Source organism: Gadus macrocephalus, chromosome 23 (genome assembly GCF_031168955.1).
Source record: "Gadus macrocephalus chromosome 23, ASM3116895v1".
Classification (NCBI taxonomy): domain Eukaryota; kingdom Metazoa; phylum Chordata; class Actinopteri; order Gadiformes; family Gadidae; genus Gadus; species Gadus macrocephalus.
The window spans coordinates 6,827,871-6,848,265 of NC_082404.1; the positions used below are offsets into that span (position 1 = coordinate 6,827,871).

The 20,395-nt window shown below is 43.7% G+C and overlaps 1 protein-coding gene across 1 annotated transcript; it reads left to right on the plus strand.

The window, feature by feature from the left end:
* The first annotated feature begins 789 nt into the window (after window positions 1–789).
* Window positions 790–18,776, plus strand: gad2 (glutamate decarboxylase 2). The gene is made up of 16 exons (XM_060044699.1): window positions 790–1,765; window positions 2,030–2,092; window positions 2,271–2,414; window positions 2,953–3,186; window positions 4,018–4,108; window positions 5,073–5,185; window positions 5,737–5,852; window positions 6,265–6,344; window positions 7,369–7,423; window positions 7,790–7,906; window positions 9,882–9,946; window positions 10,175–10,253; window positions 10,474–10,623; window positions 10,843–10,950; window positions 11,761–11,850; window positions 14,960–18,776. The coding sequence occupies exons 1-16, from the start codon at window positions 1,687–1,689 to the stop codon at window positions 15,131–15,133; spliced, it is 1,758 nt and encodes a 585-aa protein (XP_059900682.1). The 5' UTR covers window positions 790–1,686; the 3' UTR covers window positions 15,134–18,776.
* Window positions 18,777–20,395: the final 1,619 nt, after the last annotated feature.

The window sequence follows — 20,395 nt, forward strand, 5'->3', positions numbered from 1 at the left end:
TGACGTGCATGAGCGCATGTGCGTGCGCAATTACGATTTGTATAGAAGGGGATGGTTTAAAGCGCCTTTATACATGCTCCATATCGGATTATAGCTTTAGCTTTTGGAGTTCTCATCATCTCACGGCTAACCTTTTCTGGCATTCAGAGGGCAGAAGAAACCCGAGGGGTTGTTAAATGCTCATGAGGACACGCTGACCGAAGTGCGCAGCCATGCACCCGAATGCGCAACGCCACCCGGTAGCGTTGCGCATTCGGGTGCATGGCTGATTTCGCTTCGGCGACCGCCAATGCGCACTGAGGCCTCGATCTGCGCCGTAAAAAGGACTATATATATGTGGTATTTGGTAAGAGCACATATATTGTAAAACGACATTACAAGCTGTAAACCTTCTTTTCTCTGTTTGGGTTCTGGTGCCAAAGAGGGACCCTCCATCTCTCCTCTCTCTCAGGACGAAATTGATGTGCAGTGGTGCGTGCAGGAGAGAGAGAGAGAGAGAGAGAGAGAGAGAGAGAGAGAGAGAGAGAGAGAGAGAGAGAGAGAGAGAGAGAGAGAGAGAGAGAGAGAGAGAGAGAGAGCAGACCTGTGCGCTCATTTATCCGCCCTGCAGGCGAACCACCAGAGCCAACGGAAACAATAGAAGGGGACATTGAAAAAGCAGATGAAACTAAAGGGTCGCTCCTGTCTTGATGAGGCGGGGGGAGTTTGTTTCAGGCAGATTGGGAGCGAGGAGTGGGAGATGAGGGGGTTGGGGAGGGGCGGGGGGGGACTGTTGGCGGAATGAAGTCACGACGCGGGGGGCTAGTTTGTCGTCATGACCTGTGTGGTTGTGACGCGAAATTGGGTTAACGCACGGAAAGGAGATTAGACTTCAATTAGAAATGGTTCCGTTGGTTGGTTGATATTTCAAATGTGTTCTGGAGGTTGCCAGTCTGCGTAAACCACTTTAAAACCCTCCTTGCGATTCGATATCTGTCTGGGAAATTGGATTAATACAGGACCGATCAAATAATGAGCAACAATAGCGACTAAAAAAATAATCTCAGGGGGTTTGTTATAAAGAGGAACCTGCGACTTGGCACCGCAGACCCCATCTCTGTCCCTATCTGTCTCTCTCTCTCTCTCTCTCTCTCTCTCTCTCTCTCTCTCTCTCTCTCTCTCTCTCTCTCTCTCTCTCTCTCTCTCTCTCTCTCTCTCTCTCTCTACAACATTTCCATGAGGTCAGAAAGGATCGCCTGCGCTTTGCGTTGAAGCGCGTATTGCGCTCTTCGGTTGAGGAGGCACTGCGGGTTCCTGCATAATCCGGGAGGTGTGCGTGTGTTTGCGTGCGTGTGTGTGTGTGGTGCTCTACCTGTGGACGGCAGAATCACGGAAGGACACATCGAGACGAGCGGGGCAACAGACAGTGCGCACACTGCGTTTCGGTTCGGGTCTTTTCTTTCCAGCAGGGTATATTTCGTGTCAACCTACCCGCTTGGATTTGGGTGAGTAAAGGCTGATAGCTCCGGGTAGATCCAGCTCCGGGTCGATCCAGCCCCGCGTAGATCCAGCTTCAGCACCGCAGCGCAGGACAGCTCCCCCGTCTACCTCGTCGACGCTGGCTTTATTCCTTCTCTCTCTCCGCGCGTCTGGATGGACTCTGTTGGTCTCCCTTCCTCCTGAAACCCTCCACATCTGGCTGTAACGATGGCTTCTCAAGGTTTTTGGTCCCTCGGTGGGGATAACGTACCGCCGAACACTGCCGGGAGTCAAAGCCCCAGCACGCGTGAGTGGTTTTGCTTTATTTCCCCTTTTGGAATCGAACCAGCGCCGTTTGGTTAAATGCGTCTCCGTTTGGCTGCAGAGGTTCAGCCCGCCTGTAGGCTCTATTTGATGTTAATTTCCATTGTCACAAAAACAAGACACAGACGGGCCTTGTAGCCTCCGATTATTTGACACAAACGAACAAATGGAGTCCTACACACCAGAAATAATCGTGTGTGAGATGGACGTTGAGGATCCGCTTTATGAATTAATTCTCTCTCCACAGCCAGGGCTTGGTGCCAAGCGGCTGCACAGAAATTATCCGGAGGTCTCGGCTCGAAATTATGTGGTATGTTCATCCCCCCCAAAATGTCTGTCATGGTACCCATAAAATACACCGATTATTAATTTCAGGCCATATGATATATGTTTTTATTATCATTGCATAACGCTTCATCAAGCGTTGCGGCTCTCTGAAGTCCATTATCACCCATATAAATATTGTATTTCATCGAATTGATCGAAAGCCCTGCTGAACGTGGCCGAGATGGAGAAAACGTCCTCCGAGTTGCCCACCAAGCCGCAGGAGACCCCGGCGGCGCCGTGCGACTGCAATAAGCCCTGCAACTGCCCGAAGGCCTCGGTCCGCTTCTCCGACCTCTACTCCACAGGTACCAGGCCCTGCCGGGCGGAGGGGGACCCCGGGCAAGCCGGGGGGTCATCGGGAAGACTTTAGCTGTCCTCGCGATCACTGTCGTTAAAGCAACTGTGTTGGCGTGTGTGTGTGTGTGTGTGTGTGTGTGTGTGTGTGTGTGTGTGTGTGTGTGTGTGTGTGTGTGTGTGTGTGTGTGTGTGTGTGTGTCTCTTGGTTTCTGCCTGTTTAGGGGTCACCTTCACCAAACCCATGGATAGGGGGGCGGGCCTTGCAGTGCGGGACTGCTTGTCAATCATATCACATTTTAAATAAATTATGAATTAAAATCACGCTATCGCTGTTTTTTGCTGTTGGTTGTATAATCGTTTTAAGAATGAAAACGGCTGTTTCAGACACATTATTTTATTTTATGAACGTTAACGTTATGATGTATTTTTTAAATCCAGACGTCAAATAATAAAATCGTCCATAAGCTCCACATTTATACGAAAAATATAGAATGGAGGAACGATGAAACCTGAACGCGTCTTCACATCTGTTCCTTTTCTCTCCAGACCTCCTGCCCGCCTCGGACGGGGACGCTAAAACCATGAGCTTCCTGCAGGAGGTGGTGGATATCTTACTGGCTTACATCGTGGAGTCCTTCGACCGGGAAACCAAGGTGATCGACTTCCACTACCCCAACGAGCTGATGCAGAGGAACAACTGGGAGCTGCAGGACGAGCCCGAGTCCCTGGACGACATCCTGGTCAGCTGCCGGGCCACCCTGAAGTACGCCATTAAGACAGGTGGGGCCTAATTTGGCTCTTTCAGAGGTCCGTGCAAGACTGAAATGCACGAATAAACGACGATAAATTTGCTTTATTTTATTAAGGTGAGGTCGGCCTTATTCCCTATTCAATTTCATGATGAGATTATGATCTGCTGTCAACAGGCCTTTATGGAACTGTGAGTGTTCAAGGAAGGTTTTGGGCCCAGAGCTCAAAACATTTTGATTCGATTGGATATCTAGATACATTGAGCAGGACGTGTGGGTTTGTCTATTAAGATGGTATATATATAGGCCTATATATCTCTCTCTCTCTCTCTCTATATATATATATATATATATATATATATATATATATATATATATATCTCTCTCTCTATATATATATATATATATATATATATATACATACATGTATGTAGAATATAAGGGGGACATTTAGACTACATTTGTTTTCCATGAATGGCCTATCGTTATTTATCTTTATTGATGCAGAACGGCCTGCATCTTACTGTGATGACAGACTAAAGCAGGACCCGGAGGATGATGACAGATAATGGACAATAATGGCAGACAATTACAGAAGATTGGTGAAGCCCTATTATTCCTTCCCCTAAATGAACCAAATCATTTTTTTTTTTTTTTACTTTGTAGGCCTATAGAATCGGGTGAATAATTGTAAGCCGATTTGACATTTCCTAAGGTTTCATCTGCAGTTCGGCATTTCAAAATGAATCCGCCGCAATTAGCCGAGATAGTAGGCCTACAGACAATCTCTCCTGAAAAGAGAGATAGGCCTAACATAATCGCCAGTGGTGAAACGCGGTGGTTTTTGTGTTCTTTATCGCAGCCCACCCGCGCTACTTCAACCAGCTGTCCACCGGGCTGGACATGGTGGGCCTGGCCGCGGACTGGCTCACCTCCACCGCCAACACTAACATGTGAGTCCGCCCGTCACCACATAAAACATGACGTTGATGGTGGTGATGACGACGGTCGGTGACAATTAACTCCATTGCCGGTCCATCCGAGTGTGCTATTCATTATTATTATCTGTGCGTCTGTTGGGGACAGATAACGATGCTCTTCTGTCAGAGAGAGAATTAAAGAAGCGAGACATAAATTAAATGAGGAGACGCCCCCCCCCACCCCCCCCGAATCAAATCCCCATGGTGATCAAAGAAGAGAAAATTAGCTCTTAAATTGAATTCAGAGTTGAGACTGATCTGAATCTAATTCTAGTGTTATGTTTAACGTGATATACGTTTTGCTTTACAGGCCTGGAAGCGGAAAAATGTTTTTTTAGCAGACGGCTTCGCAGATGCATTTTTTGCATTTATATAACTTACCTCTGAAATACTGAAAATATGCCTCCATGTTACATGATAGTTGACGGTGAAAGGCTTCGATCCAATATAAATAACACAATAGGCTTAAATGATATAGGCCTAGTGCATTATAATGATAATTTGGCTACTAGGCCATAATTATAGGCTGCATACAAATATTTTCAATTTTTAAGGTAGCTGCTTATTCAATAATTAATAAGAATGATTTTAAAGCATTTTGCCATGTTGGCCTATAGCATAGCCTATTCGTGAAGATTTTGCACACAAAAGCCTTAGCATCCCTTTAAAAGCTTATCATTTGTGATTGTGCTGTTGATAATAATGTGAGAATGTGTTACAAAAATCAGTAGAATTACCGCGGGCCTTCATTGTGTGGCCAAAAACATTTTTTTGTTTTGGTTTTTGTCAACCTATTCTAAAATACCAACCCCAATATCCTTTATACAATCAATTATCGTCCATAAGGACGAAGCCTCGCAAGTCCTTGGTGTTTTTGGCGCGTGGGCGGCTGCTTCCATGTTTATATAATCCCGTCCCCCATGACGTCACGCCGCAGGTTCACCTACGAGGTGGCACCCGTGTTCGTGCTGCTCGAGTACGTCACGCTGAAGAAGATGAGGGAGATCATTGGCTGGCAGGATGGTAGCGGGGACGGCATTTTTTCCCCCGGTATGTAGACACGCACGCACAAACACACAACACGCACGCACACCCCCCCCCCCCCCCACACACACACACACACACACAACCAAATACACACACCAAACATAAAAACTGAACGGTTTGTGGTCGTGTCATTTCCCAGTTTTATGAGGCAAACCGCAACAGAAAACCCGTTCTTCGTGTTGAATTAACACACCTCGTTTTTTAAAATTGTGTATCTATCTTATATCACAATCTTGCAATGATTAAAATGTCTCGCAGTTGAATTGTCTTTGTGATAAATAGCTTCAACAGTGATTCGGTATGCTGTCGCCTGAGGTCTAGGTCTAATGACATCTGAATTTATTTATTTTGGGCCACATCTATTCAAGTCTCGTCACATCTATATCTATACCAATTCTTTTTTTTTAATCAATCGTCTTGTCACCATGACCCCGTGTATCTCAGCCAATCGATGTTACGCTGTTAACCGTGAGGTGATTTGCCGGTCGTCTCTGACGGTTGAATAACGACGATGAATAAATGTGCTGAGCAGTACTACCCCATCTGTCCTCTAGGTGGCGCCATTTCCAACATGTACGCCATGCTGCTGGCGCGCTTCAAGATGTTCCCTGAAGTGAAGGAGAAAGGAATGTCATCCGTCCCTCGCCTGGCGGCCTTCACGTCTGAACATGTAGGCGCATTTTGACCTTAACAATTTAAATTTTTAAGTATTTACCGTGTTTTAATGTATGTATAATTTATAATCCGTTACTATTCTGTCTTTCTGACATGAACTCAAGACAAGTCCTCAATTAGTTTGGACTTTTGTCTGCCCTCCCTCACTCCCTTGACTTCCCTCCTCTCTGCTTCTTTGTCTGTCTGGGATGTTATGTTATGTCTGATATTGTTTTTCCCTCTCGTGTTGTCTTTCTCTTGCCCTGACACACTCTCTCTCTCTCTCTCTCTCTCTCTCTCTCTCTCTCTCTCTCTCTCTCTCTCTCTCTCTCTCTCTCTCTCTCTCTCTCTCTCTCTCTCTCTCTCTCTCTCTCTCTCTCTCTCTCTCTCTCTCTCTCGGCCTGTTATTCTCTATGTCTCTCTCTCAGAGTCATTTCTCCATTAAGAAAGGAGCAGCAGCTCTTGGCATTGGAACAGAGAGCGTCATCTGCGTTAAGGCTGACCAGACGTGAGTCCTCCTCAGCCACCACAACACACTCAATACAGTCACACAACACAACACACTCAATACAGTCACACAACACAACCCAGTACAAAATAAACACATATTCACACAACACAAGGCCATACAATAAACACACACATTCACACAAGTCAACGCACACAACAATAAACACACACAATGCAACTCAGTACAATAAACACCCAGATTCACACAATACAACAATAAACACACACATTCACAAAATACAACCCACCCCACATACAACGTTTGTTGATATGTTTTCATTAATGAAAATGTAGCAACACACACATTTACACAATTCATATTAAAAACATAAACACACACATATTTCTGCAATATCAATCTCAAACAACCAACTCACGACTCACTACAATGGGTGCCCGGTCATTCAGCTGTTCAGCACCCAGGCTCTGGAACTCCCTCCCCCCACACATAAAACAGTCAGACACCATTACAACCTTCAAGTCACAACTCAAAACTCACCTGTTCAAACTCGCACACGTCTAACTGATCACTGTTTTTTTTTTTGTTTTTTTTTATTTATTTTTTTTTATTATTTTTTATTTTATTTATTTCTTATTGCTTATGTTTATTTATTTATTTATTTATTATTATTATTTTTTCCACAATGTCTTGTTTTTAAAAAAATGTATGATGACTATATGCTCTGTAAGGTGACCTTGGGTGTCTTGAAAGGCGCCTCTAAATTAAATGTATTATTTATTATTATTATTACATAAACAATGACATGATATGACATACTTACATTCACACAATAAACCCTAACCCTAACCCATTACACACATCAAACATCATTGACAAACACACACGCATCAATTGGGGAGCAGTAAAGAGACTCAGGTTTTTGACCTACAGATGAAAGGTCCTGGGATGACATGCCGACATGCGAGATGCAGCCTGAGCCATACCTGCTTTGGATACAATGACGTGTATCTAAATGACTGGCCCCTTCCGAGCCCCCTATGTTGTTTTTGTCTTGATGCAGTGGGAAGATGATCCCAGCAGACCTGGAGAGGAAAATCCTGGAGGCTAAACAGAAGGTGAGCTCCATAACCTCGCTCTATGGCCCTTACTCACGTCGCGGCCCTTTGGTTCCATCTCGCTCGCTGGGAGGTGGAACTGAATGAGGGATTCCCCATTCAGTTCCACCTCCCAGCTCGTGTTTAGAACCAAGATGGTGTCCATAAGCTTCTTTAACACAGGGTTGCTTGATGGACCTAAACCATGGCAACGATGCAGGGGGAGCTGACGTGATTTGTTGGGAAGTTAAAGGCATCATGATAACAATAGAAGTCCTTGTACAAATTATATCCGCCAGCGATGAAACTGTGCTTCAAATAAATACGTATACATTCATATATTTTTGTATATAATATGCATACATATCTTTGTGTGTGTGTGTGCAGGGCTTTGTGCCATTCTTCGTGAGTGCGACCGCTGGTACTACAGTGTACGGAGCTTTCGACCCTCTCATCGCCGTCTCGGACATCTGCAAGAAGTACAATGTCTGGTTTCACGTGGACGTGAGTCTGACAGTAGTGTAAATGAATGGCAGGCAATGTATTTACTCAAGTAAATATATTGAGTCAATTTTAACCCTGTTTAGAGATTTTGGGTTGAAACGTATGATTGGTAAGGCATTAAATATGACCAGTAAAAAAGTAACTAGCAACTAGTCATCTGAGCAAGTTTTGAAAAGAGTATTTTGTACTTGTAATTTTCAGTGATGTAACTGTACTTTTACTTAAGTAGCTTTGTTCAGTTCTTTTTCCACCTCTGCTAGATGCACATGGACGTGAGTCTGACAGTAGTCTAATAGTATGTCTGGATGGACGTGAGTCTGACAGTAGTGTCATAGTATGTCTGGATGGACGTGAGTCTGACAGTTGTGTCATGTCTGGATGGACGTGAGTCTGACAGTAGTGTCATAGTATGTCTGGATGGACGTGAGTCTGACAGTAGTCTAATAGTATGTCTGGATGGACGTGAGTCCGACAGTAGTGTCATAGTGTGTCTGGATGGACGTGGACATGATTTTTATAGTAGTGTAATAGTGTGTCTGGATGGAAGTGAGACAGATTGTATTTTTACAGTACAACATCTGGATGCAGGTGAATGTGAGTCTCATGGTGAGTGAGGCGCAATTCAGCTATGTTTCATGTTACGATGTAGGGTACTTAGCGTGTGAGGCCAAACAATAAGGTACTTAATGTGTTAGGTGAATGTTAGGGCACGATTTAGCACCTAGTGTTTGATGTTTCTCAACATGTAAGGCGCCATCAGCCTGTTGGGAACTTATCATAGCTATGTTACTTAGCATGTAAGAGTACAAAGCGTGTAGTCTGCTTAAGAGTGTTTTAGGGTAATTTGTGGGCACTTATGTGTTTGGGATGAATGCAGGTACAAAATGTGTGGGTGCATGCTACTTAGGGAATTGGAACTTTTTAGGGTCCTTAGCCTGTAAGTGTCCATTTTAAGCTTCATAGGACTCTACTGCAAAGAGCCTAAAACATATTTGCATCATATTCGCAGAGTGGTGAATAATCTTTACGGCTCTGAGCTGCTCACAGAGGCATTCAGACAGACATGTCCACCAGCTAGTTCCATAAACCTAATAAATCTGTCTGCTATTTACTGTGCTATTAGCTTGCTCACACCGGAGCCAGCGGTTTCCTTTTTAACACTGGAGATTAGAGCAACAGTAGCTGGGGTCGTAAATCATGGTTTTCCCAGCCGACAGATCCGTCATGGCTGCCCTCTCTCTCCCCTTCTCTGTGGGAGAAGTCAATCTGTTAATGACGGTGGTGTAGGCCTGGCAGGCCGACAGCTCTATCAGCAGACCCTGCGCTCATTCCTCAGCCAGTAATGAAGACGCGTAACAGGATGGGAGAGGGAGGCTTGGTTCGGTCCCGGTGTTTAGTCCTGATGGTTCCTAAGTTCAATTCAATGATTTACGCCATGTAGTTAGATGGTTGGGAAGTATTTCAAGCTTTTTTGTTTTTTATTCATACATTCATCGGTTCTGTGTTCTTTATCTTGGTTAAGTTGGAGCTTTTGTGGCACAGTGGTAAAGAGATCCCCATGGGTGTCAGAGATTGTCTTTCAAATCCAGTTTGGTGGAGGAGTTGGTTTGAGACAGGGCCGTATCCAGGGTTTGAGAAAGGTGATGGGGGTTGTGCTTCTGCCCGCTCCACGGTGGAAACAAATGAACAAGTCCAAACCGAATTAAGCATACACTATTCTGAGAGAATCTTTCTCCACTGCTGGCTTTTTATTCAGTTGTGTTTAGTTTACATTTATTTTTTAGCTTAAATGGATGACCAATTAGCTGGCTACGGGCATTGTTTGAGAGCACCACCACCATGACCTCCCCAACCAGGATTGGTTGCGAAGACTCTGTCCCAATTTTATTAGCCGTATTGAATGCAACATTATAAAGCTCTTTGCTGTGATTTCTTGTGAACCCGTCATGTGACCCTGGTTCCTCTCTCCTGATAGGGCGCCTGGGGAGGCAGCCTGCTGATGTCACGACGACATAGGTGGAAGCTGGATGGAGTCGATAGGCAAGTGTTGCTGTTCCTAAAGATGTTGCTGCTGTTTAAAGCCATGTTGTTTTAAACGGGGCTGTTTTAAACCTTGTTGTTTTATACTTTTAATTGTACTTTCAACTTAGTTTTATACATATATTTTTTATTTTTACTTTGTCATTTTCGAATTGGATGTTGTGGTTTATTGAATGTGATTTTCTTTAACTTTGTGGTGATCCTGGTCATAATGGTTTCTCTACACAGGGCCAACTCAGTGACCTGGAACCCCCACAAGATGATGTCCGTCCCCCTGCAGTGTTCCGCTCTCCTGGTCAGAGAAGAGGTGGGCCACACACACACACACACACACACACACACACACACACACACACACACACACACACACACACACACACACACACACACACACACACACACACACACACACACACACACCATCCTTAATGTGGTTATCCCAACTTTTGCTTTAAACTTTGGCCAACAGCACAGAAATCTTCGAGATTTCAGTCAGTGATTGGACCGTTCTGATTCTCTCCTTGCAGGGTCTGATGCAAAACTGCAACCAGATGCACGCCTGCTACCTGTTCCAGCAGGACAAGCACTACGACCTTTCCTACGACACCGGGGACAAGGCACTGCAGTGTGGCCGCCACGTCGACATCTTCAAACTATGGCTCATGTGGAGGGCCAAGGTACCCTTACAATCCAACCAACCGCAGTGTAGAAGCAAATGATAACGGAGGGATTGATGGATGGATGGACGGAAAGAGACAAATAGATTCCACTGTATTTGTATATTTTACCGTGCAGGATAATCAAGTGATTAGGTTGTTTGACTCCCAGCAGAAAGGTTATGGGTTCAAAGCACGATGTCTGTAGTTTACCTGTACTCAAACTCTCTGTATCTCCAGGGCACTATCGGGTTCGAGTCTCAGATAGACAAGTGCCTGGAGCTGTCGGAGTACCTGTACAACAAGATCAAGGATCGAGAAGGATACGAGATGGTCTTTGACGGGAAGGTTCGTACAGATTCATATGCCAACAGAAGACACAACGTAACCGATAACATGAGTGGTGTGGGTACTGGTTACACCCATTCAGAGCATGTTATCTAATTAGCATCTTACCAGTGAGAGGGTTTAGCATTATTTGAGGTTGACTTGATTGACAAGCGGAGAGCTAGTCCTTTGTGTTGGCTGAATGACCTCTTTACCTCTGGCAACTGCCCTAATGGGCTGCCATTATAGTTAATGAGGAGCATAATATCCCATAATTGCTCATATACATATGAATGCAGCCATTTCTGGAGTATGTCCCCTGTCCCAACCCCAAAAACACAAAACACACACTGAGACAGAAACGCAAGGAAACAAGGCTTCTGTCGGTGGCCAAAAAACAACATCATTGTAAAACGCTTCGACATCAATGGCTAATTTTGAAAGCTTGGGGTCCCCAGTAATAGCTGGAGGGGGCTGGTTCCCCAGAGGGGCTGACAGTGTTAGGGAGGAAGAGGCAGGCCTGTGGGGCTCTGGCCCAGGTGTGTGGACTGGCTCTGGTTCCCTTAGAGCTCTCACTGGGGTCATACGCTAGCGACCTGAAACCAAGCCAGCTGTATGCACAAAGGGAGCTAGCATGCTTGGCTAGCCACCCGCAGCTTACGGATGATTTGCCTTCCTTCTCCGGCTCATGCTTGTAAATTGTTTGTAAAATAGTTTAATGTGAAACAGCCAACCGGCTGGCCTGTATGTTCTAGAATGCTAACCATAGCAGGTGGGTAGGCACCTGCTAGTGTAGATATTGATTGTGTGTGTCTGTGTCTGTGTTCCCAGCCCCAGCACACCAACGTTTGTTTCTGGTACCTGCCCCCGGGCATGCGCCACATAGTGGACAAGGAGGAGAAGAACAAGAGGCTACACAAGGTGAGCCCTGATTGGCCGCCACCATGGTGACAGCCGCATCATCATCTGATTCCAACCAATGACATATCGATATATATCCAGAGCTCAAATTGGTTGCCCATTTTCGAACATCCGTTTCTGCTTCGTCTTCAATTTATTATCTAACAATAAGCAATGAGCATATTGTAGCCTTATCTATAGATCATGGGCTGGGTTTGTGTGGGCCTTATTTATCTCGCAGAAGCCTTCACACGCAAATGAATTCAGAACAATCAACCCATCAAGGGTTTGAAACCAAAATGGCCGCTATCGGGGAATTAGGCCCATAGAGTGTGAGTTGAATGCTTGGGGGTTGGTGCTTGAGCATTGGGGGTAGAGATGGAAGATGGAGGGGTACATCTTGTGGATCATCGGGGTGGGAGGCTGACATGCTGACAGCCCATCGGAAGACAACAGCAGCAGGAGTAATAATTAACTATTAGGTCAAATAGATGGTAAGCGTGCCAGACATATAAAGCACCCTCTCTCTTTAGTCTGTCACTCTCTCTCTCCCTGAGTCTATTTCTCTATCTCTGGCTCAAAGTTATATCCCAGTCTAGCTCTCTGTCTGGTCATATCTGCTCCCCTTAACGTTAAATCTCTCTTTATCTCTCTCACTCTCTTATGAAATGGCTTTATTGGCATGGAAAAATTTACATTTACATAGCCAAAGCTCAAAAAGCAAAGGAAAAAAAGCCTGAAAAATGATACAACTTCTCCGCACCTCTTGCATGTCTCTTAGGCCTTCTGTCCGAGTCCAACAGTTCTTAATCATCAATAGATCAGGTGTCTCTGTCTGGCGCAACCATGGAAACCCCTTTTTGTGTGTTCCAACGCTTCCTGTCGAAAGGGAACTGTCAACACGCATCGCCGCTTCGACCGGCCGACCATGGTCGTTATAAGCCACAGATTGGGGGACCAAATTGGAAAAACCAACAGCTCCCATTTTCCCTCCAAAATGGCTCCTGTTCAAAGACCAAATGTACAAAGAATTAATAGAGAAAAAAAAACACAAAGCTCATGTCAAAGGAGGGGATACGGGGGGCGGAGGGGATTCGGCAGCTGCTGGTTCTGTTATTTCACAGAAAGGACTGCCTTGCCAAGTACAGCTGGTGGTCACCTGCAGCAAGCTTAGGGGGAATGGTTGCATTTAAAACATAATGGGAGAGGGAGTAATTGCAGTGTCCTTGCCTGCTGCCTCTGAATTTATATGATTGGATAATGGCCCTCTATGAGTTGGTATACAGTATGATATGTTATAGGTCCTGATTTTATGATAGAATGATGGCCCTCTATGAGGTTTATATACGGTATATTATATACTGGGTTCAATCACCAATGTCTGCAGTCAAAAAAAGCTGAAAAACCAAACCCCTACCGGTTCCTTCATGAACTGTCTCCGTACTGTCTAACCCCTGCCTTATCCTCACTGAGCGGTCTCCATACTGTCCAACCCCTAACTGGTCCGTAATAAGCGGTCTCTGTACTGCCTAACCCCTGCCTGCTTCTTTAAGTCCTGTCGCTGCACTGTCTAAACATTACCTGCTTCTCAATGTCTTGTCTCTACTAACCACTACCTGCTCCTTAATGACCTGTCTCTGTATTCATTGAAAGCCTCTTTGGATCTGCACACTGCAGATCCCGCATCCGCTGAATTGGTTGCCAAGTTGTACAATTGTAATCTTGGGTTCTGCCCCCAGAAAACTTTTGCTTTAGGAAAGGTTTCATGGTTCCCTATTCCTACCAGATTTTCACGGAGCTCCAAAATATGAGTCGCAGCTGGTATAAATTCTAAATCGAAATCGTAGCATAAGCAAACATCTGGTGTAAATTTACCCTCTGAATATGCAGAGTCAAAAAAAATTTGGCTAAACTTTTTTTCAATATATATCTAAAGAACCATAGTTTAAACATAGTTAAATGAAGACTTTCATTTCTTGGTACTCTCAGAGATATTTTATGAAATGGCATTGCCTCATGACCTTTGAAAAGGGATCACCAATGTCTTGTTTTATTGCTGCTGCTAAAAGCTTTCATCAAGCCATCCCCGTACCTCCATATTCTGTACCCCGGCGTTAGCAAGAGGGGCTATCTTTGTCTGAAGCCTGCTAGCTAGAAAATATATCATTGACTCTGCCCTTCACTGGCAGGAAGACGGAATCCCTGCAGTCATCAGAGTAAGAAGGAGGAACTAAATTACTGCTTACCCCAGCGGTACCCACAGCGTAACCTCCTCCCATCACTACCCTGTCAGTCAATGCCACGACTAGCCGCTTGTCATTAGGTTCAGTTGTCAAGCTGCCGAGAGGGAGCTGTCTTTCATGGTTGGGAAGGATTGGATATTTATTTTGTGTAATCAGCCTTCAAACTAAGAAGGGAAAAAAGAGAAGGGAAAAAATTGCTTGCAGTCACTGAGTCGGAAAAATAACAGAAAACCAAACAAAGCGCAAGGAAGTATCAAAACCGTGAGATTTAAATACTGAGTTCAATCAATAAGTGACCTACCCTAGGTAGGTCACTTCAGTATGACCTTTCAAAACATTAGACATGCTCGCCGTAGATCCAGATTTAGACACACTGGTATCAGATATGATAGTGTCAAATATGCTAACATCAGATATGCTTACATCAGACTTGCATCAGACAAGAAATGGCAGCATCAGCATAAAATAACTAAGACACACTAGCATCAGATATTCGGTATCAAACACGTTAGCATCAGTTCACATTAGAAGTTATAGCATCAGTGTATATGCAGATATTTATTTGAATATACACAGTTTGCGTCATGAGCTTATCTAGATGGCGAGATGACTCTTTCTTGGCAAGGCTTTTTTTTTAAATATTTTTGGGGGTTTAGTTTGAAGTTGTATTTGGCATAGCATACAAATGAAATGCATCTTGGCACCAAAAATATATTGATGAAAAATAAGTCAAAACGATCGTCTTTTTTTATGCATGCTTTATAGACTATACCCGTAATATGAAGCAAAACATTTAGTACACAAAGTACAATTCTGCTTCATGATTCCAGCCACGCCTTACATTTAATCCTAAAGACTAAACCCCTGGTGTCTGCTGTGTTGGGCAGGTGGCGCCGGTGATAAAGGCCAGGATGATGGAGTACGGCACCACCATGGTGAGCTACCAGCCCCAGGGAGACAAGGTGAACTTCTTCAGGATGGTCATCTCCAACCCCGCCGCCACTTTCGAGGACATCGACTTCCTCATCGAGGAGATCGAACGACTCGGCCAGGACCTATAAAACCACCCACCCCATCGTCACCGCCCCTCCTCCCCCGCACACACTTCTTGACGGATGAAATATTTGTTGTGAATGTACTGGTAATCTATTTAAATTATTATATATTTTTCCTCAAAAGTCCCATATTTAAAAAGTATATTTAAGAGAAAAACATATATATATATATATATATATATATATATATATATATATATATAAACATACATAAATTGCATATTGTCGTTTTTGACCTAGGTCACCTTGGTCTTAACCCCTGTATACAATGCTTCTGTCTGCCTTTACTAGTGTAGCGTAGTGTACGTGGCGTGAGTTTCTATGTACTTACTGGTGATATGAAACGCTTGTGCAATAGGTGGACGAGGAAGGGATTGCGTTTTTTTTTAATCCCTGCCGTTGGCCGCCAGACGTCGTTCGGTGCCAAAACGTGTTTGTTGTTTTGTTGTCTCTTATTTAATCGTTTGGAAAAGAGAAAAGCACTTCAGCGTACCTCAGCTCAGTCTACTGCCTTTGAATCGGTGTCAAAAACGCTTTTTTAAAAACCTTTCGGGTTTCAAGGTAAAGTTTGGTTCTCATGAAGAGTGAACTGTTGTTTCGAAAGGACAGTTAGACAGTTTCCATTTAGAGGAGTTCCGCCCGACAAATGGGCGGGAAGGGAGATGATGAGAAAAGTGCCTAATTGTGATGGAGAGGAACAGGAAATACACAAAAACAAGGTACCAATCAGTGTTTTTCTGTGTCTTTAGTCTAAACTCTATAAGCAGGCATGTCTGTTTGTGTGAATCAGCAAACTGTCGACTGACAGAATCGCATGCATATTTCGGATGGTGACTTTAGTATTGCAGTGCTCATTCATTTGACCAAATTCCTCTCTTTCTCAACTTTGTTTCCGAGATAGGATTTCATGGCTTGTGACAGCCTCGATATTTTTAACTAGATGTTATAAATATGTATATTACGAAGTATGACATTGATTTGAACCTACTTTATTCCAGGTTAACGGCTAAAGCGCATATCAAACTCGTCCAAACATAGTTGTGCATTTAGCTTTGCTTGTCAAATAGTTCTCATGTTAGGTGTGTAACTATGGCTTTGATGTCATTCAAACTGTATAATCATCAGGAAATACATAGAACAAGATAGAAAGGTTATGCTTTCTGATAGCCAGACTGCCAAGCAAACTCAATAGAGAAATGGAACATAGCAAACCATTAAAAAGGGTTGAGTCCCCTTTCTCGTCATACTCCTACCCATTCAGATTCTGTAGAGTTTGCCTTTCCGACAGACTGGTGTTTCAACCAATCAGATGCCTGCCTCAGAATTGATGAGGTCTTATTATTCATAGGTTTAAGACTAGAGGTTCCACAGGCTCTCAGCAAGCTTGGAGGTCTGGCTACATGGGAAAAAATTAGCTTAAATAGATTTATTTTTCATTGTTGAGGGCAGGGGATGTAAAACTAAGCACTTATGGAAAGATTCATTATCTCAATAACGGGGATGGGGTGTGTGTACCATGCATCTACTGTATACCTGACATCACTTGCACTAAAACCCAAAGCTCTGTAGAAACATCTACTAACGTCACAGATATCCATTTTGTTTCTGCGTTCAGACAATAGCAATACTCATATATAATACAGCGGCGTACTGCTACCAGATATATATACCCGGATATACCAACAGAAACGGTGCATTCAAGCATACAGTAGAAGGACGAGACAGCAGCCCTTCAGCTGTCAGATGATGGGTCTCTTGGTAAGGACAGAGACGGCTTTGTGGCAGCATCCTCATTTAGACACAAGTTAGAAAAGCACAATTTGCCCCACCGGACAGTCAGTGTACAATCACTTGGAACCATAGATTGTAAATAGAATTTTAAGATGTCCTAATAACATATCTTTGTGTATACATAGGTGTATATAAGATGTATAAGCAGAGACTATTTGTGAGGCATAGTAATTCATATTTTCTCAATAATATATAGATTACCTGTATTTTCATCCTGTTTTAAAAAACTAAACACGCCTTGTGTGTCCCTGTCTCCAGACACGTGTGGCTATGATATTGTGTTTCAGGGACTTGCTTCTTAAAAAACTTAATAATAAGAGAAAGTGAATTCACCTGGAAAAAAGCTCACAGGCTCTTAAAGACACTGGAGACTGGATTGCAAGTGAATATGCAAAGCCAATCCGGAGCCCTGTGTGTGTTCTTTTTGTGCACATGTGATGATTTGAAAGTGTGTGCCAATGTGAACCTTAGTGTATTTGTAATTGTTGTTGCCTTAGTATTACTTGCCAGTATTGTCTGTTTTCTGCTCAGAGGTTGTGCACTTTAAATGTAAAACAAAACACAACCTGCTAATGTGCGACGTCTAATGGTTGTTCAAAGGTGGATGTTTGGATTTAACAGAAAAATACGAAATGATGTAAGCGCAAATCCGTGCTCTGAATGTGCTCCTATGGGTATTTAGACATGACCATTTTGGGGATTGATTGAAAAAACACATGCTTTTGTTGTTCTTTATGGCTTTGTAGTTTGGCCACATTGTTCCAATGGTTGTTTTTCCACCACCACAAAGTTTAACCTAGAATTATAACTTGTAAAACCTGTTTTCCGAAATGGCCTTAATATGTGTTGGCTATATCTACATAATTTGATTTTCTGAAACATTTGTCGGAGTCGTGAACCAGACAACATCGGTCTCGTTTGAGTGTCAGAGGATCCTGTTTTTCTGACTGCTGCTGCTGCTAAAGTCGCTTCCTTTGCACGTGCATGCGATGCCTTGCCTTTCCAGCTTTTGTGCTCTGACACCTCCTTTATATATATATATATATATATATAAAAATATATCTCTCTATATCTATACGTCTACAATATATAAACACTGTCTATGTAGCTTCTTGTACTCACCTCAACGTCCTATCAATAGCTTGTCGCTTGTAGCTTAGAGCTAATGTCGCTATGGCCTTTATCCTGTGATAACGTGGTGTGTGTTCCTATGGCTGTAAACCGTCTAAAGCATGCTAACCCCGCCTCAGCTGTACAACGTATGAACCTTCTCCCGCGCTATATCCGACCCTTAAACTCCTCTCTCTCTCTCTCTTTCTCTCTTCTGCTTGACGTCTGTCGCTGCTGCTCTATGTGTGAAATACTATATAATCTACTACTCTGTGTCGTATAATCCCTGTTGCATGTTCTCTTCTCTTTCCTGCTCCGTGCGTACGCGAGGTACGCAACTCTTTCGCTTCTCTTTCTCGTAACGGCGTCACCTTTCCGACCGTTTATTATAGGCCTGCTCGCCGCCGCTCTGCGCATGGCGCGTCTGCCTCAACGCCGATGTTGTCTGGTGTCACGTCATCCGAAACAACACTCTTTTTTTCCGGAAGCCGTTCATGTGGTGGGCTTTGGGATGAGAGTCTGATTCCCCAGGTTTAATATATACGTAACGGCTGACAGCACAGGCCGTCAGGTCAGGTTTAATGACGTTCTCTGAATCACTCGTGCACCTTGTCTGCGATATGGTGAAATTAAGGGTCACGTGTTCTGCAATACTGTACGTGTAAGTTTATCCTTAACATTCAGTTGTCCTGATCTATATGTTGCCAAATACATGTATGTACTACAAATAAATATTAATGCCAAACAAGATATCGTTTGAATGGATTTGTTTAAGATGTGTTCTTTGTGTGTGTGTGTGTGTGTGTGTGTGTGTGTGTGTGTGTGTGTGTGTGTGTGTGTGTGTGTGTGTGTGTGTGTGTGTGTGTGTGTGTGTGTGTGCGCGTGTGTGGCTGTGGGTGTGTGTGTCAGAGTGTGTGTGTGTGTGTGTGTGTGTGTGTGTGTGTGTGTGTGTGTGTGTGTGTGCGTGTGTGTGTGTGTGTGTGTGGGTGTGTGTGTGTGTGTGTGTGTGTGTGTGTGTGCTTGCGTGCGTGCGTGAATTGCAAAATTGCACATAGATAGATAAAAGACCGTTTTTTTAAGACAAGTGTTAGATTACTTGTCCTCTGACAGTGTCTTAAAAAAATAGAAAATGACAAATGGGCCATATAACACTGTCACAAAAAAAACAGGGTGTTACATTTATTTCTCATTTTAAATCGAAAATAAATCGTGAGGGATTCCGTGTCTCTCCGCTAGATGGCAGTGTTTCCAAAGGTTACACCTAGCAGGGGACGTTGAGTTCGGAAATGTTTCATCGCAAAAACGGACACTCATCTCATTTTCGACCGCTTATCCGGGGTCGGGTCGCGGGGGGAGCAGCTCAAGCAGCCGGACACACACAAAGTTAATTTTCGAATATTTATACAAATTCAACGTTTGAGTCACCGCCAGGTATGATATGGAGAAGTCATTCAATCCAGAAATAGTCTGCTGCTGTCAGCACCTATCAGTGTGTAAATGGTCGGGGTTGACGTAGTCTTTCCACTGGTCTGCACTTGAGTGGCTAGCGCTTAAATTACATATTCCCATTTTGTTTATTTAAATCAACTTAAATTCGACGCTAAGAATTTTCTACCCTAAAAAAAGTCATTCTCAAATTGAGAGTGATTAATCAAAGTTATGTTCTAATGAATCAAATACAAAATGGCTCGTTTTCTCGATTTACGTTAAGGGCATACATAAATAATAATGGCCTCACTGCTTTTGTGGCATTTTAAATACTGACATTACCTATCGTCTTTCCCGTAAATATCAATTTAGTTGGTAGTCGGCCCATAACCTTCTTCCCAGATCCAATAATGACCTCACCGCCGGTTATAATTCCGCCTCAACAACCCACCGCAAAAAGCCTTGACGGTATTTCAAAGATTTTTTCTTGAAAACTGTCTGCAGAAACTTCAGTTGCTGATGACTTCAGCCTGAACACCAGGGAGGGGCAGGATCCTCGAGCAGTTAGCAAGGTTAAGCAGAAGTCAATTTAATTCCCTTTGGTCCACTTCCATCGACTTTCCCTGATGCAAAATGCAGTTCTGAAGGGTTTCCGGCAACCCCGATATCAGATTGATAATTATCTGCTAAAACGGATGCATTTCCCATTCTATCTATATTTATCCATGCAATCTGGTTATGTGTCACACCTGTGCTTGTGTGTGTGTGTGTGTGTGTGTGTGTGTGTGTGTGTGTGTGTGTGTGTGTGTGTGTGTGTGTGTGTGTGTGTGTGTGTGTGTGTGTGTGTCTGTTTATATCTGTGTGTGATTATATGCATGTGTTTGTCTGTGTGTAGATGCATGTATGTGTGTTGGGGAAGCAGCTCAGCTAACATGAGCC

Excerpts from the sequence above, each read along its gene's own strand:
- gad2 (XM_060044699.1), top strand. The coding sequence starts at position 1,687 with ATGGCTTCTCAAGGTTTTTGGTCCCTCGGTGGGGATAACGTACCGCCG. Across the intron at positions 1,766-2,029 it reads GAGTCAAAGCCCCAGCACGC|CCAGGGCTTGGTGCCAAGCG; the intron begins GTGAGTGGTTTT and ends CTCTCTCCACAG. Across the intron at positions 7,424-7,789 it reads TCCTGGAGGCTAAACAGAAG|GGCTTTGTGCCATTCTTCGT; the intron begins GTGAGCTCCATA and ends GTGTGTGTGCAG.